Consider the following 26,607-nt stretch of genomic DNA (forward strand, 5'->3'; position numbering starts at 1 on the left):
CATCAGGACTCACCATCAGCTACTTGACAGTATGATCATGTGAAACATGATCTTCTCAGATAAAAGGAAACTGTGCATTCGTGTTATAGTCATTATAATTGCCATTTTGAAAACGGTGTGTTTATAATATATATATATATATATATATATATATATATATATATATATATATATATATATATTCTTTGTACAAACAATATCTCTGTGAACTTAAATACATTTGTTAAATCAAATCTATTTGATCAAATAATTCGATTCTATTATCAGCACTCTCCACATAAAATTAACTATTTTGATAGAACACGTTATATCAAAATTAAAGCTCTTTCACAAAATATTAGGTAATGGGTGATCCGATGTGTGTATTTTTAACTAATCTTTTACAAGCACTTTCTCTTGTTAACAATTTTCTCACATTTCCTCCCAAATGTATTGTATTTTGTGATTTGGCTAAAGAAGTAGGTATGTAGTTATTATAAAAAGAGGTCAACAATACTGATGTACAAATATATGCATAGTGTCAAAATGGCACGTTATTTACAATTCGTTTTTTAATCAAACATTTATTTTTGTGAATGAACTGCAGTTTGCAATAACAATCAGAGACATGACAGTAAAATCAAATAAAACAGGAGTCAGAAATGTTGGTCCAGAAAAGTCACAATGACTTTAGTGCAACTGAACGGTAGTGCAAATCAACATTTAGAAATTAGACATTTTCAAATGAATTTCTTAAATGTATAATCACTTAAAATACATAAGTAAATTGGTATATAATAAACATTAATTTGTGTGAACAAGAACTGGCAGAGCTGTAGAGCAAAAAAGTCACAATGATAGAAGTCTAAGTGAACTGTAGTGCAAATAAACATATGTATGAAATGTACATGTTCAACTGTATTTCTTGAATGTATAAACATAAAAAAAAACTAAATAAAATGATATATAATAAACATCTATAGGTGTGACCAAAAACTGGCAGAGCGCTCCTCCTGTGCTCCTCTTTCTTCTGTGCACTGCTTTAAATTTTTTACCTTTAGCATCTTTTAATAAGAGGGACCTCTCCAGAGGTTTGTCTCGGACTGTTTTCTTTTGTTTAGATTGGACCTTGTCACGGCTGGTGCTGGATGATCCTGAAGACGTGCTTGCTGGGGCCTCCTCACTTTTGCTCACATCATTTTTAGCAGAAATATTGCTGTGAACACTGTAAAGATAAATGTAGTTTTCATCAGAATCAATCTTTCACACTGAGGGCCATGCCACGATATCCATGAGGTCAATATTTGATTACAAATGTAATTTAGATTCATGGTATTTCATCTGACTAAACAAACTAGGTTACCTATACACAGAACACAAATTAACCTCCTAAAACCCGACCTTTGGTTTGGCTTGCATTTTAGATTTCTTCCAGTTATTTTGGGGTTAGGAAGAAGCAATGAATATAATAACCAAATATTTTTCTTTGAACATGAAGCAGTGTAATTGTCCACGTTTGTGTACAACAGGTTCCAGTTACACACAAAGTATTATGGTGCAAACAACAAAACGTGATATCACACGGTGTACAGGGAACATGCCATGGTATGAAGTTAATCACTGTTCAATGTCAGTGCATTACATATCATAATGTAATGCACCAATATTCATTTTTATTACTTGCAGTTATAATGTAAATTTGCACTACTGGTCCGTTCAATACACTACTGGACTGTCTATTTCATACTCCCCGTTCATTTGCACTGCTGGACTACTTGAATTGCATCGTTTACACCCCTGTACTATGTAATGAATATTAGAATAACAATTCACTGCACAATAACTTATGCCATTGCACTCTTAACTGACAAGTTACAATCCAAATTCATTCATGCACTACCTAAATATTAATTTCACTCCTGTTCTGTATAGTTTAATTTATTATGTACATATCCATTTGTAAATTTCTGTATATTATGTTCATAGCACCACCCACAGTAAATTGTTCCATCGTATTACATAATCCTGCACCTATGCAAATACTGATATCCTGCACTTTTTATACTGCTTTTGCACTTCTGGTTAGACCTAACGTTAAACTGCATTTTGTTGCCTTGTACTTGTGTAATGACAATAAAGTTGAATCTAATCTTATCATATAGCCCACACAGCTATGTATTGTTATGTTCTTATATATATCACGTTACCTTCGAAATTCAGTCGATGTTGTGAGGAACTCCGACACCTTCATAAACCTCCACAGCCTCGATGCTTCCTTGTGTGTTTACCTGTTCCACGTGCTCCGCAAGACCATTTTGTGCTTGAGTGCCACCAAGTCGTGTTTTACTGGAACTTCAGCAGCGCCAGGCATGTGAACAAAAGCGCCAATCTCATTGGTCGGCCAACTTTTAACGCGCCGCGTCAAACCAAAAAAACGTGTCCCACGCGTTTTTCTGAAAATGACGCATTTGCGCCTCGCGCTTTTCGCGTGGGTGTGCGCACTCACATTGGCGCTCGTGCTTGAGTCACGAGACGTTAAACGTCGACGATAAACGCGCACGGAAAACGTCCCAGTGTGTAAAGACCTTAAGACAGGGCTGCAACTTGAGTCCAACTCTTTTTAACTAGTATATTAATGAGTTAGCAGTGTTACTGGAAAAAAACACGACACCTGGTCTCATTCTAACAACTCAATACAAGGTTTACTGCAACATCTGGACGTGTTGGATAAATACTGGCAAAATTGGGCCCTAACATTCAATCTGAAACAAAGCAAAATCATGATTTTCCAGAAATAAAGCAGATTACACCATAACAGTTATACATTCACCAGAGATGGGACCAAGTCACACATGTGCAAGTCTCAAGTAAGTCTCAAGTCTGAACCTTCAAGTCTCAAGTAAGTCCCAAGTATTTTTTTTCTTGGGCAAGTCAAGTCAAGTCGAGTCACAGGCTATGTCAAGTCAAGTCAAGTCCTGTAGTAGGTCAAGTCAAGTCCAAGTCAAGTCACCTTATTATTGTAATTTTACCTGCAGAATCTGATCTTAATAAAGTGATAAGATATACAGTAAGTAACTATCAGTAAATTACAATAATTTGGATTTGCATTGTAAATACTCATGTTCAGTAAAATACATCTTGGAATCAAACAAAATTGTAACTTCATAAATTATTAATTTTTCACTTCTGCCAACCGTGTTTGAAATTTTCCACATTGAGTCCATAAAACAAATAACAGCTTAACATCCAACAGACCCCTCTCTGAACACCTCCCTCTCTCTCAAACACAGTTCACGTACAACATTAAACTTTGTTACATTTCTCCCCTCCCCAACACAGTATGATGATGGCTACATTAGCTATTATTACATTAGCTAACTACCAACTAACCAGATATTAACAAATTGACAAGTACTTACTGGGCATAATGGCTCTTTAAATGACGACCAAAATTGGAGGTTGCCTTCTGGCTGCTTGTGATTTTAATGTTGCATGTCTTGCAAAGCACTGTTCGTCTTTTGCCATCTTGTTGAAGCCAAAAGTGATGACCCTCCGTACCCCTCCGGCTGACATGTTGATATCTGATCTAAGTGGGCGTGGTGTGCGTAAGGTACGAGAGGGCATGGCGAATGATAGTGTCGTGATTCAGTCATGACAACACCATTCTCAGCCTGCGCTCCAGCTGGGTCGACTTTATTTTTTTAAATAATTTATATATTTTATATTTAAACTGAAAACATGATGTGATTAACACTCAAGTCATTCAAGTCATCGTGTCTCAAGTCAAGTCAAGTCCCGAGTCTTTAACTTCCAAGTCCGAGGCGAGTCTCAAGTATTTTATTTTTTGTCAAGTCACAAGTCACAAAAATAGCGACTCGAGTCACCAAGTCACAAGCCCCATGTCTGACATTCACTCTGCAGTGTGCATGAAGGGTAGAACGTCTCGGTTACGTATGTAACCCTCGTTCCCTGAAGGAAGGGAACGGAGACGTCACGTCGTGACCGACGAATTGGGAACCGCTCCGCGGGTGACCTATCTACTTCGAGAAACTATAAAAACGCCAATGAACTTGGCATGCAGGTATTTGCATAATGCCGGCGCCGCCCCGCCAGGTGCGTATATAAGCCGCAGGTGCACAATACCAAATTAGCTATATTATTGCTGAGAAGCCGAGCAACAGTGCCCGGCCTAAAAAACAGCAATGGAACAGCAAACTGTGGCGACGGGACGTGACGTCTCCGTTCCCTTCCTTCAGGGAACGAGGGTTACATACGTAACCGAGACGTTCCCTTTCAGTCGGTCACTACGACGTCACGTCGTGACCGACGAATTGGGAATCCCTACCAAAACGCCACTGCAGCTGAACCCTTCCAGTGTCTGTAAAAGCCCTCCGCCCTCCACGTAAGGGGCGGACCTAAGGCGAAATGCAGAAGGCCGGTCACTACCTGTTCCTTAACCCACGATAGTGAAGCAGCGAACTGGGGAAGCGTCTAAACTGAGCGGAGCTAGAACACTGCGGAAGCCATCCCCTAAGAAGGTTGAATGGATGACATAAAATATGAAACAACCGATAGGTTGCTCATAAAAAGTCTCTGAACAAAACATAGTATGCAGAGAGATGCAGAGCAGGCTCTGCTAAGGAAAACGTGGAGGATTAGTACCCCACGGAGTATACACACAAATGAACCCCACGTAGGGGACAAATGTGGACGCCTAGCCTACACAGGTTTACAGAGAATACATCAGTGATAGGTTGACAGCGGATGCTCCGCAACACCAGCTATCAGGGCGGTGGAGGAGAGGCAAAAACAGTTTTTTAGACGTTTTTGCCCCGATGGCCTTCCATATTGGTGCAGATGTGCAGCACCAAAATAGAGGCTCCAAGCCGACACACGAGCCGACCCTCGGCATTCTTAACTAGTTAGTAGAAAGAACCCGAGTGGAAACCGGTTCGACACGAACACTATAGAATCTTGTGAACGTATTAGGTGTCGCCCAGCCTGCAGCTCTACAAATATCTGTTAGCGAGGATCCGCGAGCCAGTGCCCAAGATGATGCCACACTGCGTGTAGAGTGAGCACGTAAATTAAATGGACAAGGCACATTCTGCTTTTGATATGCAAGGGCTATAGTATCCACAATCCAATGGGACATCCTCTGCTTGGTGACAGCTTTTCCTTTCTGCTGACCACCGTAACAAACAAAGAGCTGATCTGAGGTCCTAAAACTTTGCGTCCTGTCTATATACACACGTAGTGCACGAACAGGGCATAACAAAGCCATGGCTGGGTCTGCCTCCTCCAAAGGCAGCGCTTGGAGGTTCACCACTTGATCTCTGAAAGGAGTGGTGGGAACTTTGGGCACAAAGCCGGGCCGGGGTCTCAGTGTTACGCTGGATGCAGCCGGCCCGAACTGAAGGCACGATTCGTCGACCGAAAATGCATGAATATCCCCTATCCTTTTAACAGAAGCCAAAGCAAGGAGAGTTAATGTTTTCATTGTAAGAAATTTAACACTCACACTATGCAGAGGCTCAAATGGGGCTTCCTGGAGTGATTTCAGCACCAAGGACAGGTCCCACGGAGGAATAGAGGGAGGACGCGAAGGATTCAGTCTTCGAGCGCCTCTAAGAAATCTAATGACCAGGTCGTGCTGACCCACTGTCCTACCGTTTACGGGTAAATGGTGAGCTGATATCGCAGCGATATCGACCTTAATAGTGGATGGTGACAGCCTATTCTCCAAACGACGCTGGAGATATAAAAGCACAACACTAATCGGGCATTCTCGGGGGTTTTCACTTTGGGAAGAACACCAGTCGACAAACAGGTTCCATTTAAGCGCGTAAGCCTGTCTCGTAGACGGCGCTCGCGCTGCAGCAATAGTGTTAGATACCTCTTGCGGTAAATCACTCAAATCCTCCGTGCCCCGTCCAGAGACCACACATGGAGGTTCCACAGGTCGGGGCGCGGGTGCCATAATGTGCCCTCTTGTTGAGAAAGAAGGTCCTTCCTCAGGGGAATCTTCCACGGAGGGGCTGTCGCGAGGAGAGAGAGTTCTGGAAACCAACTCCTGGTTGTCCAATACGGTGCCACCAACAGCACGCTCTCCTCGTCCTCCCGGATTTTGCATAGGGTTTGCGCAATGAGGCTCACCGGAGGGAACGCGTATTTGCGCATGTTTCGCGGCCAGCTGTGTGCCAATGCATCCACGCCGAGCGAGTCGTCGGCTAGTGAATAGAACAGGCGACAATGGGTCGTCTCTGGGGAAGCAAACAGATCTATCTGCGCTTTGCCGAAACGTCTCCAAATCTGCTGAACCGCAATGGGGTGGAGTCGCCATTCGCCGGGACGCGCAGCCCGAGAGAGCGCATCCGCCTCTACATTGAGCGCGCCCGGGATGTAAATGGCACGAAGAGACCTCAAATTCTTCTGACTCCAAGTGAGGAGATGACGGGCGAGATGCGACAGGTGACGCGAGCGTAAACCGCCTTGACGATTGATGTACGCCACGGTCGCAGTGTTGTCTGTGCGAACTAATACATCTTTGCCCTGTAACTCGTTGCTGAAACGGACGAGCGCAAGATATACAGCCCACATTTCTCGGCAATTTATGTGCCAATGCAGCTGGGGTGCCGACCAGACCCCCGAAGCCGCAAGCCCATCGTACGTGGCCCCCCACCCCGTGTCCGAAGCATCTGTGCATACCATTGCATGCCTGGAGACCTGTCTCAGAGGCACACCGGCTCGGAGAAACGCACGGTCTGACCACGGAGTGAAAGTGCGACGACACGCAGGTGTAATGATAACACGGTGAATGCCGCGCAGCCACGCTCTCCTCGGGACTCGATCGTGAAGCCAATGCTGAAGCGGTCGCATATGAAGCAGTCCGAGCGGAGTTACAGCTGCGGCTGCTGCCATATGCCCCAGGAGCTTCTGAAATTGTTTCAGCGGGACCGCGCTCTTGCTCTTGAATGTAGTCAGGCAAGTCAGAATCGACTGTACACGCGCTTCTGTTAGACGAGCTGTCAAATCGATCGAGTCCAGTTCCATACCGAGAAAAGAGATTCTCTGCACGGGGCAAAGCTTGCTCTTTTCCCAGTTGACCCGAAGACCCAAACGAGCGAGGTGTTTTAGAGTTAAATCTCTGTGATCGCACAGCGTCTGACGTGTTTGAGCTATTATGAGCCAATCGTCTAAATACGCGAGAATGCGCACACCTTTCTCTCTCAGGGGTTTTAAAGCCCCCTCCACTACTTTGGTGAATACACGGGGAGACAGAGAGAGCCCGAATGGGAGGACTTTGTACTGGTATGCTCGCCCCTCGAACGCAAAGCGGAGAAACGGCCTGTGCCGGGGGAGAATCGATACGTGGAAGTACGCGTCCTTCAGGTCGATGGATGCGAACCAATCGTTTGGACGAATGCATGGAAATATGCGCTTGGGCGTCAGCATCTTGAACGGCATTCTGTGAAGTGCACGGTTCAGCGAACGCAGGTCCAGGATCGGTCGCAAGCCGCCGCTTTTCTTGGGTACAATAAAGTAAGGGCTGTAAAACCCCGACCTCATCTCGGCTGGAGGGACCGGCTCGATCGCGTCCTTCGCCAGTAGGACAGCGATCTCCGCACGGAGGACGTGCGCATCGGCAGCTCTCACCGCAGTGAAACGAACGCCGGAGAATTTGGGGGGACGCCGGGCAAATTGGATCGCGTAGCCGAGACGAATCGTGCGTAAAAGCCAACGCGACGGGCTGGGAAGCTGTTCCCACGCCCCCAGACACCGTGCGAGAGGGACTAAAGGCACGATCGGTGTACCCGCGGCGGGCGCAACGGAGGTGATCGCCGGTGTGTGCGTATTGGCCGCACCGACAGCAGTGTTGTGCATGATAACACTCACCTGAGTCCGCTGCTGGGTGGGTGAGTAAGGGAGGCTCTGCTGAAGACACCTCACGCCACTCGATGCACCCTCTGGCGAAGGGGGAGGAAGACGATGGGTTATGAGCCCGTGATTGTCTTCTTTCCCCTGAGAAGTCAGAGAGCGCGATGGGGTTATGAGCCCGTGCGTTGCTCTCGTACTCCTCTGATGAGTCGGAGAACGAGGGGGGGTTATGAGCCCGCTCGTGTCTCCGGCGCTCATCTGAAGACCTAGAGATGGAAGTGGAATTCGCTCTTTTTGTGGAATTGTGGGTGCCGACTGAAAAGTCGGCGGAACAGAAAATTGAAACAAAGGATTCCCCAACCGGCCCTCCTCCGGTGGGGGGAGTGGTGCTTTCACCATCTCCCGAAGAGCGATCCCCTCCATCTCTAGGTCGCCCGTCTCAGGGCCGCTTCGATTTTCTTTTTCCACCCTTTGAAGCGGGCTGAGCGGGCGGGGCGGGCTGCTGACGACCGGTTCCTCGCTTCTTAGAAGAGCCCCGGGGAGGAACGGAGGCGGCCGCCGCAGGACGCCCTCGGCGAGGAGCAGGCTGAGGTGCCGACGTGGACGGGGCAGGCGCAGGACGCTTCCGACGTGGCATGATCTGAGCGATGGCCTCAGTCTGCTTCTTGGCCGCGGAGAATTGCTGGGCAAACTCCTCGACCGTCTCGCCGAACAGGCCGGTCTGGGAAACCGGAGCATTCAGGAGCCGGGTCTTATCAGCATCCTTCATGTCCGCCAGACACAGCCAGAGATGGCGTTCCTGGACTACCAGGGTAGACATCGCACGCCCGACGGCGCGTGCGGTGACCTTGGTCGCACGGAGCGCCAGATCCGTAGCCGCACGCAGTTCAGAGAACTCCGCCGAGTCGTGACCTCCCGCGTGCAGGTCCCTCAGAGCCTTAGCCTGGTGGACCTGCAGCAATGCCATGGCATGCAGGGCAGAGGCTGCCTCCCCACAAGCCTTGTAAGCAGCACCGGACAGCGCCGAAGACTGCTTACAGGCCCGTGAGGGGAGAGTAGGCTGGTCCCGCCAGGAGGAAGCGACACCGGCCGGACACAACTGCATCGCGACCGGCCGCTCCACTGACGGGATACCAGTGTACCCCTTGGCATCTCCACCCTCGAGAGAGGTGAGGGGTGAAGGCTGAAACGGTCGGTTCCGGGCGGAAAACGGGGTTTTCCACGACCGCGTCAGCTCTTCATGCACCTCGGGGAAGAAAGGCACCGGGGGCGAGGACTGAGAAGCCCTGGCACCCCCGAAGAACCAATCATCGAGGCGGGACGGTTCAGGTGGGGGAGGTTTAGTCCACTCCAAGCCGACCGCCTCCGCCGCCCGGGCGAGCATGGCTGCCATCTCGGGGTCGAACGCAGAAGCCGCAACCTGGCCCGAAGGCGGGAGCGGATCCGGATCGACGTCCGAGGCTGACAACCCCCCTTCCGATGTTACGGTGGACATCGCGTCGGGTGGAGGCTCGACAGAGCGCGAGGACACCGTAGAACACGGGCCGCTCGTCTCCATCGGGACCTCCGCTGGCAACGGATCAGGGCGCTGGGAGCTGCTGGACGAACCAGCAGACCGACCCAGCACCGTTATACGGAGATCATCCTTCGCAAGTCTGGTAGCTGCGCTCTTAGCAGCACCAGACTTGGAAGGCGGGCGCCGTTCCCGGAGAAACGACACCCGTCTCCGCAAATCCGCCATAGTCATGCCCTCACAGATGGAGCATGAACTATCACGCAACGCTGCCTCTGCGTGCTGGAGCCCCAGACACGAAAGACAACGCTGGTGGCCATCCCGGGGGGCGATGAACACACCGCATCCAGAAACCGAACACGGACGGAAATCCATCTTTAAAAAGACGACCCCGACCGTGACACGAATGAGTGGCTGTCTTTAAAAAGACACAAAGCTCAAACGTGCTGCTCTTTTAGGGAAATCACTCTTTTGTGCGAGCTGGTGAAACACACAGGGAGAGGCAACGCACTCACTCGAACTCAAGTCCTAAATTAAAGAGACAGAGAGAGAGAGAGAAAGGGTGGAGAAAAAACACTGCGAGCCTCCGCTGAGGTGTCTTTGCCCAACCAACTTCAGCAAGCTGAGATCTTATTTTCTTCCCTTCCAGAACAGGATCTACGAAGATCAGATAGAAAGCTTCTCGAGAGCAGATGTCTGCCGGCTTCGAAGCAATAAAAGCTAATTTGGTATTGTGCACCTGCGGCTTATATACGCACCTGGCGGGGCGGCGCCGGCATTATGCAAATACCTGCATGCCAAGTTCATTGGCGTTTTTATAGTTTCTCGAAGTAGATAGGTCACCCGCGGAGCGGTTCCCAATTCGTCGGTCACGACGTGACGTCGTAGTGACCGACTGAAAGGGAACTAAGCAGATACCCTCATGTGATACAAATTCAGAACCGCTGCCTAAAGCATAAATTCAAACCTCCCCAACAAACTTCAGTATGAAGCACTTAAATCCCAAGAGATGAGACCTAAAACCAGCCATCTAACAGGATGGCATACTGTAAGTGAACTTTTAGGGTGCAGGGGGCCAGAACCCAATAGTTCACTTATTGACACCAACTTTTAATACAGACTATAAACACAATACCAACTTGTATTTAATATATATATACTAATAAAATGACCTGTGATTAATAATGCTTTGGCAATATTGCACAATCATGCCAAGTACCTTTGAATTGAACATTACATTTACAACACCAGCATGTTAACTAACACAACCAATAGTTATGAACATAAAATGCTGGTTTCCATCTGAATTTATACAGTAAAATTAAATCAGTAATATATTTTAAATTTTCATGCACAGTGGAGAGGGAGGAATTTACAGATATAACCCTTTCAAACGTTTACAAATGGTTTTGAATATTTGACCCCTTTCCAGCAGTGACTGTATGATGATGAGATCCATCTTTTCACACTGAAGGCAACTAAAAGTCATCCTAGACAACTAGACAAGTCAAGCACAACTATTATAAAAGGTGCAGACATTCACAGATGCTCAAGAGGACAACACAATATGTTAAGCCAGGACTATGTAAACTTTTGAATAGAATGATTGGTATAAACTGTTATTATTTTGTCAAATAACAATTGACGCTGAACATCATGTTTAAAAGTTGTATGTATACATCCATCATTTAGAGACCTTTCTCATTTGGCTGAACTGCCAAAAAACATTGTATAATAATGCAAAAACAATTATTGGAAAATAACAAAACACAAATAATAAAGTCATGTGATTGTTATTGACAGTAGAGAAAACTCATAGATTGTATTGTTTTAATGTGCCACATGTGGAAAAATCTTTAATTTTAGCTCATCGATTGTTTTTGTTTTCTGCAGAACTCCAGTTCAGATCATCGTGTGCGGTTGGATCTGGGTCTCTGGGATAAGTTCAGTGAACTAGCTACTAAATGCATCATTAAAATTGTGGAGTTTGCCAAACGAGTTCCTGGTTTCACTGGACTCACAATGGCTGATCAAATCACGCTACTCAAAGCCGCCTGCCTCGACATACTGGTATGTGCATTTGTATATTACATTTACATTTATTCATTTAGCAAACTTTTTTTATCCAACACTATAACTCTACGTTCACACGGGGCATAAGTGTTAACACTTCCCATTCACTTTTAATGGGTGACGTCATGCGATGCTGAACTGAATTGTGGATACGTCAGCGCCGCGTCACTGCTGTTGTTAGCAGCCCAAGTTGCAGAAGAACATTTCTCAACTTTTCAAGCGGCAACACGTGCATCAGCCAATCAGATCGCATTATGCAAATATCCTAGACAGAGCCAGCCAATACCGCTTATGGAAGAACGGAGCATGTGCTGCGGCAACTGTGATTGGCTGTTGGCCATGCTTCAGACAAGCCCCGTGTGAATGTACCGTTGCAGTTGTGGAATATAACAAATGATTAATCTTAAAAAGACAATAAACACGAAGTGCCCTATTTTCCCAAAGACCAGCACATGGTCTAAAGTGCACAACATGCAGTCTCAACAGGAGTGTCTGAATCCACTTTTGCTAATTTAACGGCAGGAAAAATGGTTTGTGCGCCTAGCACACAGTCTAAAAGGGTTGTTCCTCTTCTGGTAATGAGTGTGTTTTGGGCATAACATGCAATAAACCATGAGATTCTCAGCTCTCATCCCCTTTAAAAGCTAGCTGCGCTCGTGCCATGCCGATTCCCTATTTAGTTGGCGGAATTTGTAAACTGACAAACTAAACGCAGGAAGAAGATCCCCAGTTTAGGATTGATGTTAAAAAATTGTGTTGTTTTCATTGGTTTTAAAATTGACTTTAAAAGTCATTTTCTTTGCTGTAGGCTTTAAATTGCTGTAAAAGAATGGATAGCCTACATGATCAGTGTAATATAAAAAAAAAAATTACAAACATGCAAGAAAAGGTTTGTACTGTAAAAATACTTTATTTCCAACAAACAGGTGATAAAGAATTTACAGACGTGTTGAGAGCCGAAACGTTTCAGCACTCAGACAGCCCTGTGAGTGTTTTTTTTTTTTAAATAATTACTTAAAAAAGGTTTTCATCATATCCACAGGTACAAAGTCATCATATACAATAAATCTATGGGGTAGCATTAAAAAAAAACATTTCCAAATAAATGTAATATTGGCTTTTGTTTAAAGCAAAACATTTAATTACCTACCAGGCTACAGTTACAGCAGCTCTTTACGCCTTCTAACATCTCATAATCAATCCTCATTTATGTACAAGAGACTCAATAATAATCTTTTACATTTTAATCTTTTCATTTTTATATTTAAAAATGTTTATGTGCTGCTGCACATCCATGTGTGTAATAAGCAAGAAGCATTGTCATCTTATTTATAGGAGCATATTACTAACACTCTTTAAATAACAAAAACAATATTGTGTCATTGACTTAAGACCAGACTTTGCAGACCATGGGTGCAAAATTGGGTGCAAATTTGCTATTAAAACAACGTGGCGCTAAATGTGAAAATGATAATTGCACCGGGTTGAAACTAGCAAAAAACACTTTCGCATTGCACCGGGTGTATGATAGGCCCCGAAAAGTGTCAGTAATACAAAGTTTCAGTCACAACATTCAGATAGTATAAGCCAGTACATGGAGAGATTAAAGAGCATCCCTATGCCTACTCCCTTCGTAGGACAGAGCCCTTGAAGTGAGTTCTTTGGAGGGTGTAGGGGATTTATGGTCTCATCTATGCGTTTGGATCTCCCTTGGTGAAATGACTGACAGACAAATGTCACCTTGACAACACTGCATGTCTGCATGGAAACTAGGATTCAGTTATTGCACACATTATTTTTAATATTTCTTTTCAAATATTTATTTTTGTCTAGTTTCAAACTGATTTGTTTTGCTCTGTTGGTGTGGATATAGCTATTAAATAAACACAGCAGCTACTATTTAACACGTTCCTACAATCTAAACTAGCCTTTACTATCTTATAACATCAGATCAATATTAGGTATACATTAAAATAAAACCTGATCTCACGAATTTCCATGGCATAGTCACAGAATTTTTAGCTCATTTTTCCGTGGCATTCTCACGGATCTCTGCATTTTTCCGTGGCCCTACCACGGACTTTCTTTTACCATGGCATTCTCACGGATTGGTTACTCAACTGTTTTGTCCTATTTTCTTACCATTGTCGCTTCGGTTTAGGGTTAGATTTACATAAAATGATATCCCTACCCAAACCCAACTCTAACCCCAATGCCAGGCGACAATTGTTTAAAGTTTAGAAAATATAAAAGAATACATCAGAAAAAAATAGTATAAACCAATACTTAAAGTGACAAACTAATGCAAACACCAAATCTAACCCTAAACCGAAGCGACAATGGTTGAAAATGGGAAAAAGCAGTTGAGTAACCAATCCGTGAGAATGCCACAAAAAAGAAAGTCCGTGGCAGGGCTACGGAAACATGCAGAGATCCTTGAGAATGTCACGCAAAAAATTCCGTGACTATCCCACGGAACTTTGTAAGATCATGTTGCTAAAATAATATGTATGTAAAGTATGTAAAGTCAAATTCCCCTGCCATATTTTCTTCAAAATGCATTGCGAGAACTCGCTACCCAAGATCACGTGATCACAAACTCCATGGATGTACACTTCACTAACAGACTTCTGGAAGGGCCCTTGGCGAAGGGATTCAGATTTACTTTAGTTTGGAAGGCCCCTTCGCGAACTGCCCAACAATGTGTTTTATGCTGCGGTATTAAAAACACCTTTAGCCTTATTTTTTATTCAGGTTAGGCTAGGAAAGTCGAACTTACCAATTTTTGTCTGCAGTAAGTACAATAATCACTATATCTCCATCTATCTGACAAGCTAATGATAAATTATACTCGCTCCAATCGGTCAGGAGACTTCCTTCGTGGGAAGTTAATTACCGCTAAGGTTCTAGTAGAAGCAATCGGACCTTTTCTTGTCTTTTATATGTTTTATTAATACAATTTAGTGATGGTACAAAAAATTGTTTTTCAAATTAAGTATAAATTAAAAAGTCTAATACCCTAACTCAGACTGTCAGACCCTGGGTAAACGGAGGTCGCGTCCAGTTTCTGTCAGACTCGTCATCCTTTTATAGCCTAGTTGCCAAGTCCAAATTCCCCATGACATCACAGTCGTGGAAATCCCCTTCTCAGATCCTATATAAGCCTTCTGAATTCCTTTGTTCTTTGTCTTCGTTTTCTCCGTGTCCTCCTCTTCACGATCCTCTTCATGATCCTCTTCACCTGCAAGACATCATGCCTTATCTGATGGTAACTTACTCTTTGTTCCTTTGTCTATCTTTTATATGTTAAATGCATTATTCTTTCTTATACATGTTTTTTTTCTCTACTCTATCTCAATAAACACTTAATACAATATTGTGTGATTGTCTTTCTTGCATTTATCATGTATAGATTTTCATTCTTAATTCCTAACCAAGATATAAGTTTTCATTCATATACTTTTCAAACTCTGTGGTTACAATACTTTTGTATATAAAATACTTGGTGTACATAATAGAAAATAACAAACTACAGGTTATTAGTCATTTTCAATGTTATATAGCATATAACAGGTTTTCTAAGGGTTTCTGATGGTTATATAGTAAAATAGCATAATACATATCACAAAAGGTAGGACACATGTTTTTCATTTTACTCAACAAAGGGAACATAAATGCTGTACGGAAAATGCCTATAGTCATATGATTTTTTTATTTGCAAGAGACCGTTAAGTGCAATCTGATTTTTCAGCTGTGTGCTTGATTCGGCTGTCTGTAAGGAATTTGGGAAGATCATTCCACTAGCAAGGAAAAACATCCTTGAAAGTGACTTTGTGCTTTGTGATGGTACCAGGGGGTGCCGCTCTTATAACAACTGCAGATTTCTGGAGGGGATGTAAACTTGTTAGAGAGAGTTGAGGTAGTGACGTGCTAAGCCAGTGACTCTCCTATAGGCAAGCACCAATGCCTTACAATTGAGCCAGTGCAGAGTGATAAACAGAGATGTGATGAGGGCTCTTTGGGGATCATTGGAGACCAATTATGCAGCTGCATTTTGAATCATTTGCAGGGGTTTGCAAGCGCAGGTAGGGAGTCTGGCCAGAAGAGCAATACCGTGGACAAAAAGATGAAATAAAGCATCAGCATAGCAAAGGGGGGATACCACGTGCCTGTATGATGGGACCCAGTGATGTAATGTATATGGAGAAGAGGAGAGGCCCGAGAACTAATCCTTGAGGAACCCAGTGACCAGCTGATGTGATTTAGATACCTCACCTCCCCAAGCAACCTTTAGGGCCTACCTGTGAGGTAGGATTTAAAACAGGAAAGTACCAAGATGCGAGGATGGACAGAATAATTCATGATTAACATTGTTGAAAGCTGCAGACAGGTCTAGCAGAATGAGAATGGATGATTTGGACTGTCCATAACTGACAGATGGGCATTCTGTGAAAAGGAAGGATGTCACCTGGTTGAAAGCAACTCATTCCAGTGTGTTTGATATGAATGGAAGAAATACTATAAATGCTACAGTTATTACAACAAAGCATTGCTGAAATGAATTATACATTTCATGTCTATGGTGAGCAGATTTTTGTTCAACAAATCATAAGTAAAAGGTGAGGCTTAGCTTTGAGTTTATTTTCTATATTTAGCTTTGAAAAAATATTATTTTATGCTATTTATGTATGCAATAATGTATGATATACATTGTATACTGACACTGTTAGCCAAAGGTACATATTTACATTTCTTATCAATTGAAGAAAGCATATTTCCATTTTTCTTGAATTTAATGATTAAGCCCAACGAATGCAATCAGATAAAACAATTTTACCTCACTATAGTCTTAAAATCACATTCACAAAAAATTCACAAAGAACCATATAAACATTACAAAAATGTGACAAACATTTAATTCAAACCCTGCATGCAGAGGTCTGTAAAATGCAAAGTTCACCACATAACAATGCATATAGGACAAAATAAAAATACAAAAACAGAAAGCTAATGTAATGGCCTGTCCCATATTACTGTATTCTGATATTGTGTTTTTTAATGCGTTGCCATAAACTAAAACGGAAAAGCTCATTCGAAACTCCACACATACATACTGTCCAACTCCAGGGGTCAAAGTTTTTGTCCTGTGATAGTTGCTCGGCGTTATGCTGTGGATAGAGTTAGTGTTGAAGAGGAAGATCAAACGGCATCTCTATGTGTGTGTAGAGAGAGAGAGAGATGGAGAGAGTCTGCTGTTGGCAGCAGACATGTTTTATTCTGTTTCATCTTCATGACAGTACTGCCAATCATCCACAGCAGCCAACGGTGTGCTGCAGATGAACCCTATCGAACTAAAAACACACACATTACACAAACACACACACACACTCAAGGCAAATGAACTGAATCAAATTGTAACAAAGAACCAGAGAGTTCTGACTGAAACTACAGATTTCAAATATTACAGATGGCACACAGTTTAACAAATTACACATACCATGACGACCAAATGATTTGAAGAAACCTGGCATAAATACAGCATTTCTAGCTTGAGATGCATTTTTTTTACATTGATAATAATAACATGTTTATGTGTGTGTGTGTAGATCCTGCGTATCTGCACACGCTATACTCCTGACCAGGATACAATGACGTTCTCTGATGGGTTGACGCTAAACCGCACACAGATGCACAATGCTGGCTTCGGGCCACTCACTGACCTGGTGTTTACCTTCGCCAATCAACTCCTGCCGATTGAGATGGACGACACAGAGACAGGACTGCTGTCTGCTATCTGCCTCATCTCAGGAGGTGGGCAACACCTTTTCTTAAATAAAAAAGCATTTTTCAGGTAGTTTTAATGGGGCATTATTGGCAAATACAACACTAATCTTTGACTACAGATGGTACTCAACCAGAATTATATTCATTCATTTATTTATTTTTATAGCACGGAGCTGTTAAAGAAGCTGTTAAGCTATGGATGTGCATTATTTTAGTCAATGCACACTTATGAAGTAGCTCCAGGTGTGTCGACCGCATTACAGTTCCATATCACTACACCGAGTTTAACTGAAATAACAGATTTAATTAATTTCAACAAATAAAGCATAAATATATGTGTGGTAGTGAAAGAAAAAAATCCCAGTTGTCTGCTAATGAATTAGTACTGCATTACAACACTGGTCTCCAGAGTATTTTGGATGGTTCTGCTCCATTGAAAACTAGATCTGTCACCTTTGTTAATTCCGCTCCGTGGTTTTCGCAGGAACTACGTGAGCTAAAACGCAAGGGCCGTCGCCTGGAACGTCTGTGTTCAAAAACTGAACTTGTGTTACATAAAGATCTATATGCTGAACATTTGCAGACTTTTAAAACTGCTTTGCATACAGCTAAAACTGAACACTATGCAGGACTAATTAGTTCTAACGAAGGGAATACAAAAAAATTATTTTTTGTGATGAATAACATTTTAAAACCGTTGACCTTTGTGAGGCTTTTCTGTCCTTTTTTAATGACAAAATACAATATATATTCACCAACAGATTGCATCCCTAAATTTGAGACCTAGTACTTTTAATGAGTATCACGATCAGCCTGTACCTTCGTTACTATCTAACTTCCAAGCCCAAAGTACTATGGATATAATTCGGATGATAAAGACAGCTAAATCTACTACCTGTCATCTAGATCCCACCCCAACTTATTTGGTTAAAGCTTGTCTACCCTCCCTTTCACCTTTAATCACTGATATTATTCATGCCTCACTTATGTCTGGTATAGTCCCTGACTCTTTTAAAACAGCTGTCATTTCTCCAATCCCCAAGAAACCGGGGGCTGACCTGAGCGACTTCAATGACTTCCATCCTATCTCAAATTTACAGTTTCTCTCTAAAATACTTGAACGGGTTGTTTGCTAATCAACTCCAGGAACATCTCTCCACAAATAACTTAAACGAACAGTTTCAGTCTGGTTTTCGCCCTTCACATAGTGTTGAGACAGCTTTAATTAAGATCTCCAATGATTTATTGATTGCTGTTGACGCAGGGAGTCTGACATTACTTGTTCTACTTGATTTGACCGCAGCGTTCAATACGGTTTCTCATGCCATTTTACTGAGCAGACTGGGGTCTATTGGGATCACAGGTACTGTTATGTCATGGTTCCTTTCCTACTTAACTGGGCATTCCCAATTTGTTCAGCTGAAACAGTATATATCAAAGCCCACTTGTGTAGCCACTGGAGTCCCTCAGGGATCTGTCCTCGGCCCTCTTTTGTTTATTATTTATCTATTGCCCCTTGGTAGTATTTTTAGAAAGCACGGTATTCCATTTCATTGTTACGCTGATGACACCCAGCTTTATCTTTCTTCAGAAACTACTTCAAATTTTCCATTATCAAAACTTACAGACTGTCTTGTTAGATCAAACAGTGGTTTACATTTAATTTTCTTAAATTAAACAGTGGAAAAACTGAGATCTTGCTAATTGGCTCAAAAATCAATTTAGAAAAATCTAAATGTACCGCAATGTTTGTTGATGGTTCACTAGTCCCAGTATCTACAAAGGTTAAAACCTTGGGTGTCATTTTCGATAGCACTCAGGGCTCGAAATTGAGACTATTTTGGTCGCATATGCGACCGGAATTTAATCTGTGCGACCTTAAAATATATTTGGGAGCATTTGTGCGACTGCCCATTTTGTTGTGTGGTGCGACTTGATTTAGATTGTGATGCTGCGTGCTGCTGTCCCAGGTTCAGTGTTCTCTCCAACGTTACATAACCAATCAAATTTCACCATTAAGTTCTTACGTTTAATGAAGACCGCAGATTGGCTAATATGAGCGTCAGTCATTCCTTGTTGCCGTGCTACGTTGGTACGAAAATGTGAAAGACGAACCGTGAGCATGACGAGAACGAGCCGACTACAGCCAATGTTACTACTGTAATAAATGACGACGATCCGGATTCAAATGCGGCTCCACCACCGGAAGATAAGACTTGACGTTAAACCTTTCAGAGAGAGTGGCTTAAAGATTTCGAGTGTCTCCGCTATGAAAATGGCTCGATGTAACTTACTGTGTTTACTGTAAATCCTATAAAACGGCGTTGGTGGCGTAATCAAAACATTTTAAGCGCCAGACCTTGCTTAAACATGGCGAAAGTGCCAAAAACACAAGTAGTGTCATGACAAATGTGTTCACTGAGACACCGACCTGTCTGTCAAAGAGTGTTTGATAGTGTATGTGCGCATGCGCTGGTGAATGGACATCCGACAAACATTCTTGTGGTCCATGTTGATGTGAAACACGACAATGCTGATGGTATGTTTTTATAGTATTTTTTAAAACATTGCCTATTTAGTAGTAATAGCATCCTGGTAATGCAGTTATCAATAACAATATATATATATATTAGCCTTCTATATTAAGGACACTTTTGTAATGTTCCAATTAATCAGTGTTTTACGTGTTTGCTAGATTTTCTATTGTAATCTTAATCATTTTACCTGTAATTGTTAAATTATTATTGCTATACTATTTCAACAGCATTTGGGTATTAATTTTGGAATCTATGCAGCAAAAAATAAAATAAAATAAATAGAAGACCAAATTTTAAATGCTTGCCATGGTGGCGTTTTATATTTAATAAAATAAATCTATTAACATATACATTGTAGTTTTGGTGCCTTTTAATTTTTGGATGGATGCGCCTACATTTTTGCTGGTGCTCCTAACTCTTTAAAGTTGGGAGCACCAGTGCTACCAAATAAAAAAGTAAATTTTGAGCCCTGTCACTTTATCATTTGAAACGCATATAAATAACGTGGTATGTACTGCATACTTTCACCTTCGCAACATAAACCGTCTGTGGCCTGCTCTATCAAGAGAAAGTACTGTGACCTTGGTTCATGCTTTTGTCACCTCGCGAATTGATTTTTGTAATTCACTACTGTATGGCCTACCTGCAAGGGTCCTGAACAAACTACAATTGGTCCAAAACGCAGCCGCACGTATCGTTAGTAGGTCCCGTTTGGCTGATCATATTACTCCAGTATTAGTAGAGTTACATTGGCTTCCAATTAAATACTGCATTTATTTTAAACTACTCCTTCTCACCTACAAAGCACTTAACAATCAAGCACCTTCTTATTTAACTGATCTTATCCAGCACTACACTCCATCTCGCGCACTAAGATCCAGTGAAAATCTGACTCTTTTTAAAACTAGACTTAAGACCTTTTTTAGGCAGGCTTTTTATTTGTGTAACTGATGTATGACTTATTTGTATTATGTATTTTGACTGTATTGTTTTTATTGTAAGGTGTCCTTGAGTGTCGTGAAAGGCGCCCATAAATAAAATGAATTATTATTATTATTATTACTTCTGATGTAATTGAACTAAATATTGTGAATGGACTGTAGAACAATTATATATAATACAATAGTGGATTTATCATCAAAATTTAAAGTCTAACGTTAAAATACATGTTTTTTATGTATCCTTCTCACTTTAAATACTTTGGTGAGTTAAAGTGTCCGAGAAAGAGCCGAAAACATACAGCACTACAAGTTTCATTTATTTCATTTTAAAATCAAGACATCCTAAACACCGTGCAGCATACGGCGGCGGTCCTGGGCACAGAGAACGAGATTTGTTAGCATGGAAGAGGAACGATGAAGTCCAACGGCAGTATGTAATAAAAACTTCTAGAACCAGTGATGTCACGACAAACACGCTTATATTAAACAAGAAATAAAACATTTATTAACAAAAGCTTTTTGTTAGACCGAAGCGCTTTGTTGAGTGCTTTTTCCTTTGTCAATCTCCTGTCATTTCTTTCTCCCTCTGCTCAGGCTTAACTGTGCACGCAGGGGTGCGTCTGCTGCTTAACATACAGTGCTGCATAAAAGCATTGTTGCAAGTTTCTTAAGACATAGTAATTACATTTTGTGCGGGAACAGAAGATCAGATTAATATCCGTTTATCCAAGACGCATTAATGTTGTAGAATGTAACTGGAACTGTTTCAACAAGTCTGATAACTATCTGTTCAGAGAAGTGAGCAGGTGTACAAAGGCCCTATAATGTCTGCTGAAAAGTCCAGTGTTAAATATTGTGAAATCAATATAGTAACAAGGACATTATGAATGTAACTTGTGCAATTACAAGAAATTGGCAAAATAATGCAAAAAAAAAAAAAAAAAACATGTTCAGAATTCGTCCTTCAGCTGAGTGTTTCATTTATTCGGCTTCAGACAAGAATTTTCTTTTCTGTGCATTCCTAACAGTTACAAAATTAAAACCTGAATGAACGTCGTGCTTATGTAAGCTGCTTCAAGCAGGCCTTAATAGTCAAGGATTCTGAAATAAGTTATGTTCTACTTTTACTAGTTACTACTCCTTCTAATTCTCAAGATTTTAGCCAGTATGAGCACTCTTGTGTACGATAAAACATGAGCAAGATAAAGATAGTGCATCCCATAATGCACTGCATTCAACTTGACCTTCCATTTACAGTGTGTTGAATAAACCAAATGCATTCAGTAAGACTTGCGTCATTTTTATTTTTATAATGATAACAGGTTTCACAATTAAACTTGAGGACATGTAACAACAATACTTTAGTAGCATTACTCTGTTTTAAATATATTAAGCTTAGCAGTATACAGTGTATATACATGTATGTGAGAAGACACACTAATAATGTTTAAAGACACACTGCCCTCCTCTGATCCAAAGAGGTAATGCATTGTTGATCAATTTAAATTTCAGAAGGTTTCATATTTTGTTCAGCAATACTCTTAGGGTTTGATTGCTTATTTATTTATAATGTCTCTGCCTCTCTGTATAGACCGGCAGGAATTGGAGGAGCCCTCTAAGGTGGACCAGCTCCAGGAACCTTTACTGGAGGCACTAAAAATCTATGTGAGGAAGCGCAGACCCAGTAAACCACACATGTTCCCCAAGACACTCATGAAGATCACAGACTTGCGCAGCATCAGTGCTAAAGGTCTGTATGATTCATACAAGTTGAATCTACGCTAAGCTTAACTAATATGTTGTTGACTCCTCAAGGGCAGAAAATGCAAAAAGGGCACTTTCCTTTATAACATTTGTAAATGATGCTGATACAGTTACAATGCATAACACATCAATCACTTAATATTAATATTACTAAATATTATTTATCTTTTTTCCAAAACAAAATACTGAGAATAAACAAGGGATTTATTTGGAAATTATGTTCAATATTGTTGATGTTAAAACTTTTTGTGTAGCCCTTACAAAAATGAACCATGGATTTTCTACAGTTAAAACTACAAAAAAAACATGGTTACTGTAGTAAAACCGTGGTAACCACAAAATAATTATTGTTTTGACAATCATGGTTTTCAAAAACCATAGTTAAACCATGGTTAGTGTAGTAAAACCATAGTTTTGCTGATAATAATCGATACACCAAAAAAAAACACATGGTTACTACACTATTACCACAATAAAACCATGGTTAATTTTCGTAAGGGAGATCAAAGATAGCATAAAAACATGTTTACAATGGTTTACCAAAAATAAACAGCTTTTGCTACAGTAACTATAGCAGGGATGTGGACTTGAGTCACATGACTTGCGACTCGTCTCAGACTCGAGTCCCAAATTTGATGACTTTCGCCTTGACATTATTAAAGAAGACTTGAGACTTAGACTTACACAGCAATGACTCGAGACTTGACTTGGACTTGAGCCCTGTGACACGGAAAGACTTCATAATCAAGCAGCGGGCTAGGGCTGTGGTGGTGGCCCATAGGCTGAAGGTATCACTTTGCTCCCTGCCAGTGTACCCGCTGCCACTGGTGTGTGTGCACTGATCCAAAGGGAATAACTTGTTTTCATTCATACCTATGGAAGGTAGGCTTTAAGCTCATGAGTCTGGTGGTGCGGTGGTTATGACAATTGTCACAGCCCTAGGCGGGGCTTTCATCTAAGCTCTCAAACTCCACCAAGACTCCTTTGCTGGCTCACACACCTGGTTAGACACGTGGAGAGACTCTGGTTCTGGGGCGATGAAAAACTCAGTCGCTGCAGGCTCTGGCTCTCCGTTTGCGTGGGCAAGGGCTCTTATCAGTCGGGTAAAGGCAGGCTGGTCTCTAGTACGGGATTGGGACTGGCATTGTTCTCAACTGTGTATGACTATCCACAGGATACCAGCACCCACTCCACATATGTGGTGAAGCTCTCTCGAGGCCCCCCACTGGAAAACTGCACATGTGATGATGTTAAGGCTGGTGCGGAGAAACTTGCACAGGCAATAGTCCGGGAAGGGGTGTGCTAAACTAAAATTAGAAAGTCTAGTAAGTGTTCCTTTATAGAGCGATCCCCTTGGTCAAGACACAGGATCTTAAAGGTGGGGATTTCCATAATGTGCGACAGGGAAAACTAAACTAAACACGAATACTGAGACAGGAAAAAAATATATGTATATATAAACGTTGTAAACAGTGGTGGGTCGGTTCTTCTGTCACGTTTGTTGTAGGATGAGCCCAGCAAGTAAACTGTTGCCTACAATCCGTGTGTTTGTTGTAGTCCAAGAAAAGAGATTTACATTGGAGATGATAACTTCCATGATAATTTACTTTGGGCTGTTGACCTTTTGCATATTATTAATATGTACTAATAAACACCCAAAAGACCAAAGAAAATTTAAAATCGTGAATCGGACAATAGGTGCTCTTTAAATTATGAAATAAAGTCCAGATTGTGACATATATTGAAGCCCTAAGGAAGGCAAGGGCAGCCTGCAAATCATCTGTGCTGATCTTACTGGATCTATCTGCCGCTTTTGTACACGGTCAATCACCGCATCCGCCTTTCGACCCTCATGTCTATGGGTGTCTCTGACACAGCGCTTCTATGGTTCAAGTCGTACCTCTCAGATAGGTCATTTTGGGTATCCTGGAGAGGGGACGTCTCCGAACCCCAACGTCTCGATACCGGGGTGCCTCAAGGCTCTGTGCTTGTACCGCTGCTCTTTTCAATATACATGACATCCCTGGGATCTGTCATTCAAAAACATGGCTTTTCCTACCACTGCTATGCGGACGACAATCAACTCCACTTGTCGTTCCACCCTGATGATCCCACGGTTTCTGCCCGATTCTAGGCATGCCTGAGGGACATCTCACTGTGGATGAAGGATCACCATCTCCAGCTTAACCTTGCAAAGACAGAACTGCTTGTCATATCATCTGAACCAAAGATTCAGCACAACCTTTCCATTCAGCTAGGTTCCTCAACCATCACGCCTTCCAGGACGGCCAAAAACCTGGGAGTGGTCATTGATGATCAGCTTAGCTTCACGGCCCATGTTGCCAGCACCGCTTGCTCCTGTAGATTCATCCTCTACAATATTAGGAAAATTAGACCTTTCCTAGATGAGCATGCTACGCAGGTCCTGGTCCAAGCTCTTGTCCTGTCCAGACTGGACTACTGCAATGCGCTACTGGCAGGGCTTCCAGCCTGCACGACCAAACCCCTGCAGATGATTCAGAACGCAGCGGCAAGAGTGGTCTTCAATGAGCCAAAGAGGGCGCACGTCACTCCTCTCTTTGTCAAGTTACACTGGCTTCCTATAGCAGCTCGCATCAAATTTAAGGCTTTGCTCCTGGCCTTTAAAACCACCACTGGGTCAGCAGCACCCCCTTACCTTCACATACTTATAGAGCCTTATGTACCCTCTTGATCCCTGCGCTCTGCCACCGAGCGACGTCTTGTGGTGCCATCTCAAAAAGGGAAAAAATATGGGGGTAATTTTAGGCCAATATTATTGAAAATGGACAGAGTAAAAGTCATAAATAAATATTACAATTTGTAAACACAAAACGCAATCTACAAATAGATTAAAAATCCACAAACACAGTCCTTGTGATCCGCAAATGTAAAACAAGATCTACGAATCGTCTTTGTGATCCACAAATATAAAGCATGATTTACAAAAAGAAATCAGTGACTTGTACTTGAAAACCAGAATTTGAATGAATGTAAAGTGACTTCTTTGCAGATGAATATCATTTTCTATTTGTAGATTGTGTCACATTTGTTTTCAGAATTCTGACACTATTGTTTCGCTTTGGTGACAAAATAATGCCATAATCGTTGAAAATGAAGAGACTACAATTTGTAAACACGAAACAAATCTGCAAATAGGTTCCAAATCTGCAAACAAACTCCTCATGATCCGCAAATGTAAAACGAGATCTACAAATATATAAAAATCCACGAACAGACTCTTCATGACATACAAATATAAAATGCGATTTACAAATAGATTTAAAATCCGCAAACCAACTCTTTATGATTCACAAATAGAAATCATCGACTTGTACTTGACAAACAGAATTTAAATGAATGCAAAGTGATTTGTCTGCGCATGAGGGTCATTATTTGGTTGTAGATTGTGTTGCATTTGTTTTCAGAATTTTGGCACAACTGTTTCGCTGTTTTCCATTAAAAAAATCTACAAATGTCCTCCTCACAATTTGCAAACAAACACAGTCTAACTTGTATTTTCCAACCATTGTAAAAAGACATTCTTACACATTCTGTGCAAAGTTCAGCATGCAAGTGTTGAATCTGTGTTTGCAGATCACAGGGCATTCACGAATCCTTCTGCACAAGTCTACAGATCTTTTTGGCACTATCTTTCCGCAGAGTTTGTCACTACGATCCACGCGTGTAGTCAGCCAATCAGGGGTATTGCTTCAAAGTAATGCCACGCCCCCTCAATAAGCTCTTTTCAAAATAAAAGCTGGGCTCACTGCCATTTACCGTTGCCGGTGTTACAGCGCTGAAAGGCGGCCAGACCGCGTTATCGATATTATATTAATGATATTAAAGCATTTATGTATAGCATGGCAAATATGTAGCATTAACGTGAACTAGAACAACCCCTCGTTTAAGTTATTATCAGTGCCTGACAATTCAGCCGAGGTCATTAAATCGTTAAAAACACTGCATGAAGCGGTTTTATCATTAAAACATCAGTGTCTCTTCAACGAACATTTGCCGAATGTCAGCGAGCCAGCTGGATGGAGTGGAGCTGCTAAGGTGACGCAGCTAAAATAAAGCAAGCGGGTGCAACGATAATATTGGATGTAACTTGCCGTAA

At 42.2% G+C, this 26,607-nt stretch overlaps 1 protein-coding gene across 1 annotated transcript in view; it reads left to right on the forward strand.

Moving 5' to 3' along the window:
• Positions 1-26,607, forward strand: part of LOC135785788 (retinoic acid receptor beta-like) — a 134,153-nt gene that overhangs the window by 83,383 nt on the left and 24,163 nt on the right. The window contains exons 5-7 of the mRNA XM_073812667.1: positions 11,264-11,440; positions 17,050-17,254; positions 22,297-22,455. Of these exons, the coding sequence (XP_073668768.1) occupies positions 11,264-11,440; positions 17,050-17,254; positions 22,297-22,455 (541 nt within the window). The remainder of the gene's footprint in view (positions 1-11,263; positions 11,441-17,049; positions 17,255-22,296; positions 22,456-26,607) is intronic.

Source organism: Paramisgurnus dabryanus, chromosome 19 (assembly GCF_030506205.2).
Source record: "Paramisgurnus dabryanus chromosome 19, PD_genome_1.1, whole genome shotgun sequence".
NCBI classification, from domain to species: domain Eukaryota; kingdom Metazoa; phylum Chordata; class Actinopteri; order Cypriniformes; family Cobitidae; genus Paramisgurnus; species Paramisgurnus dabryanus.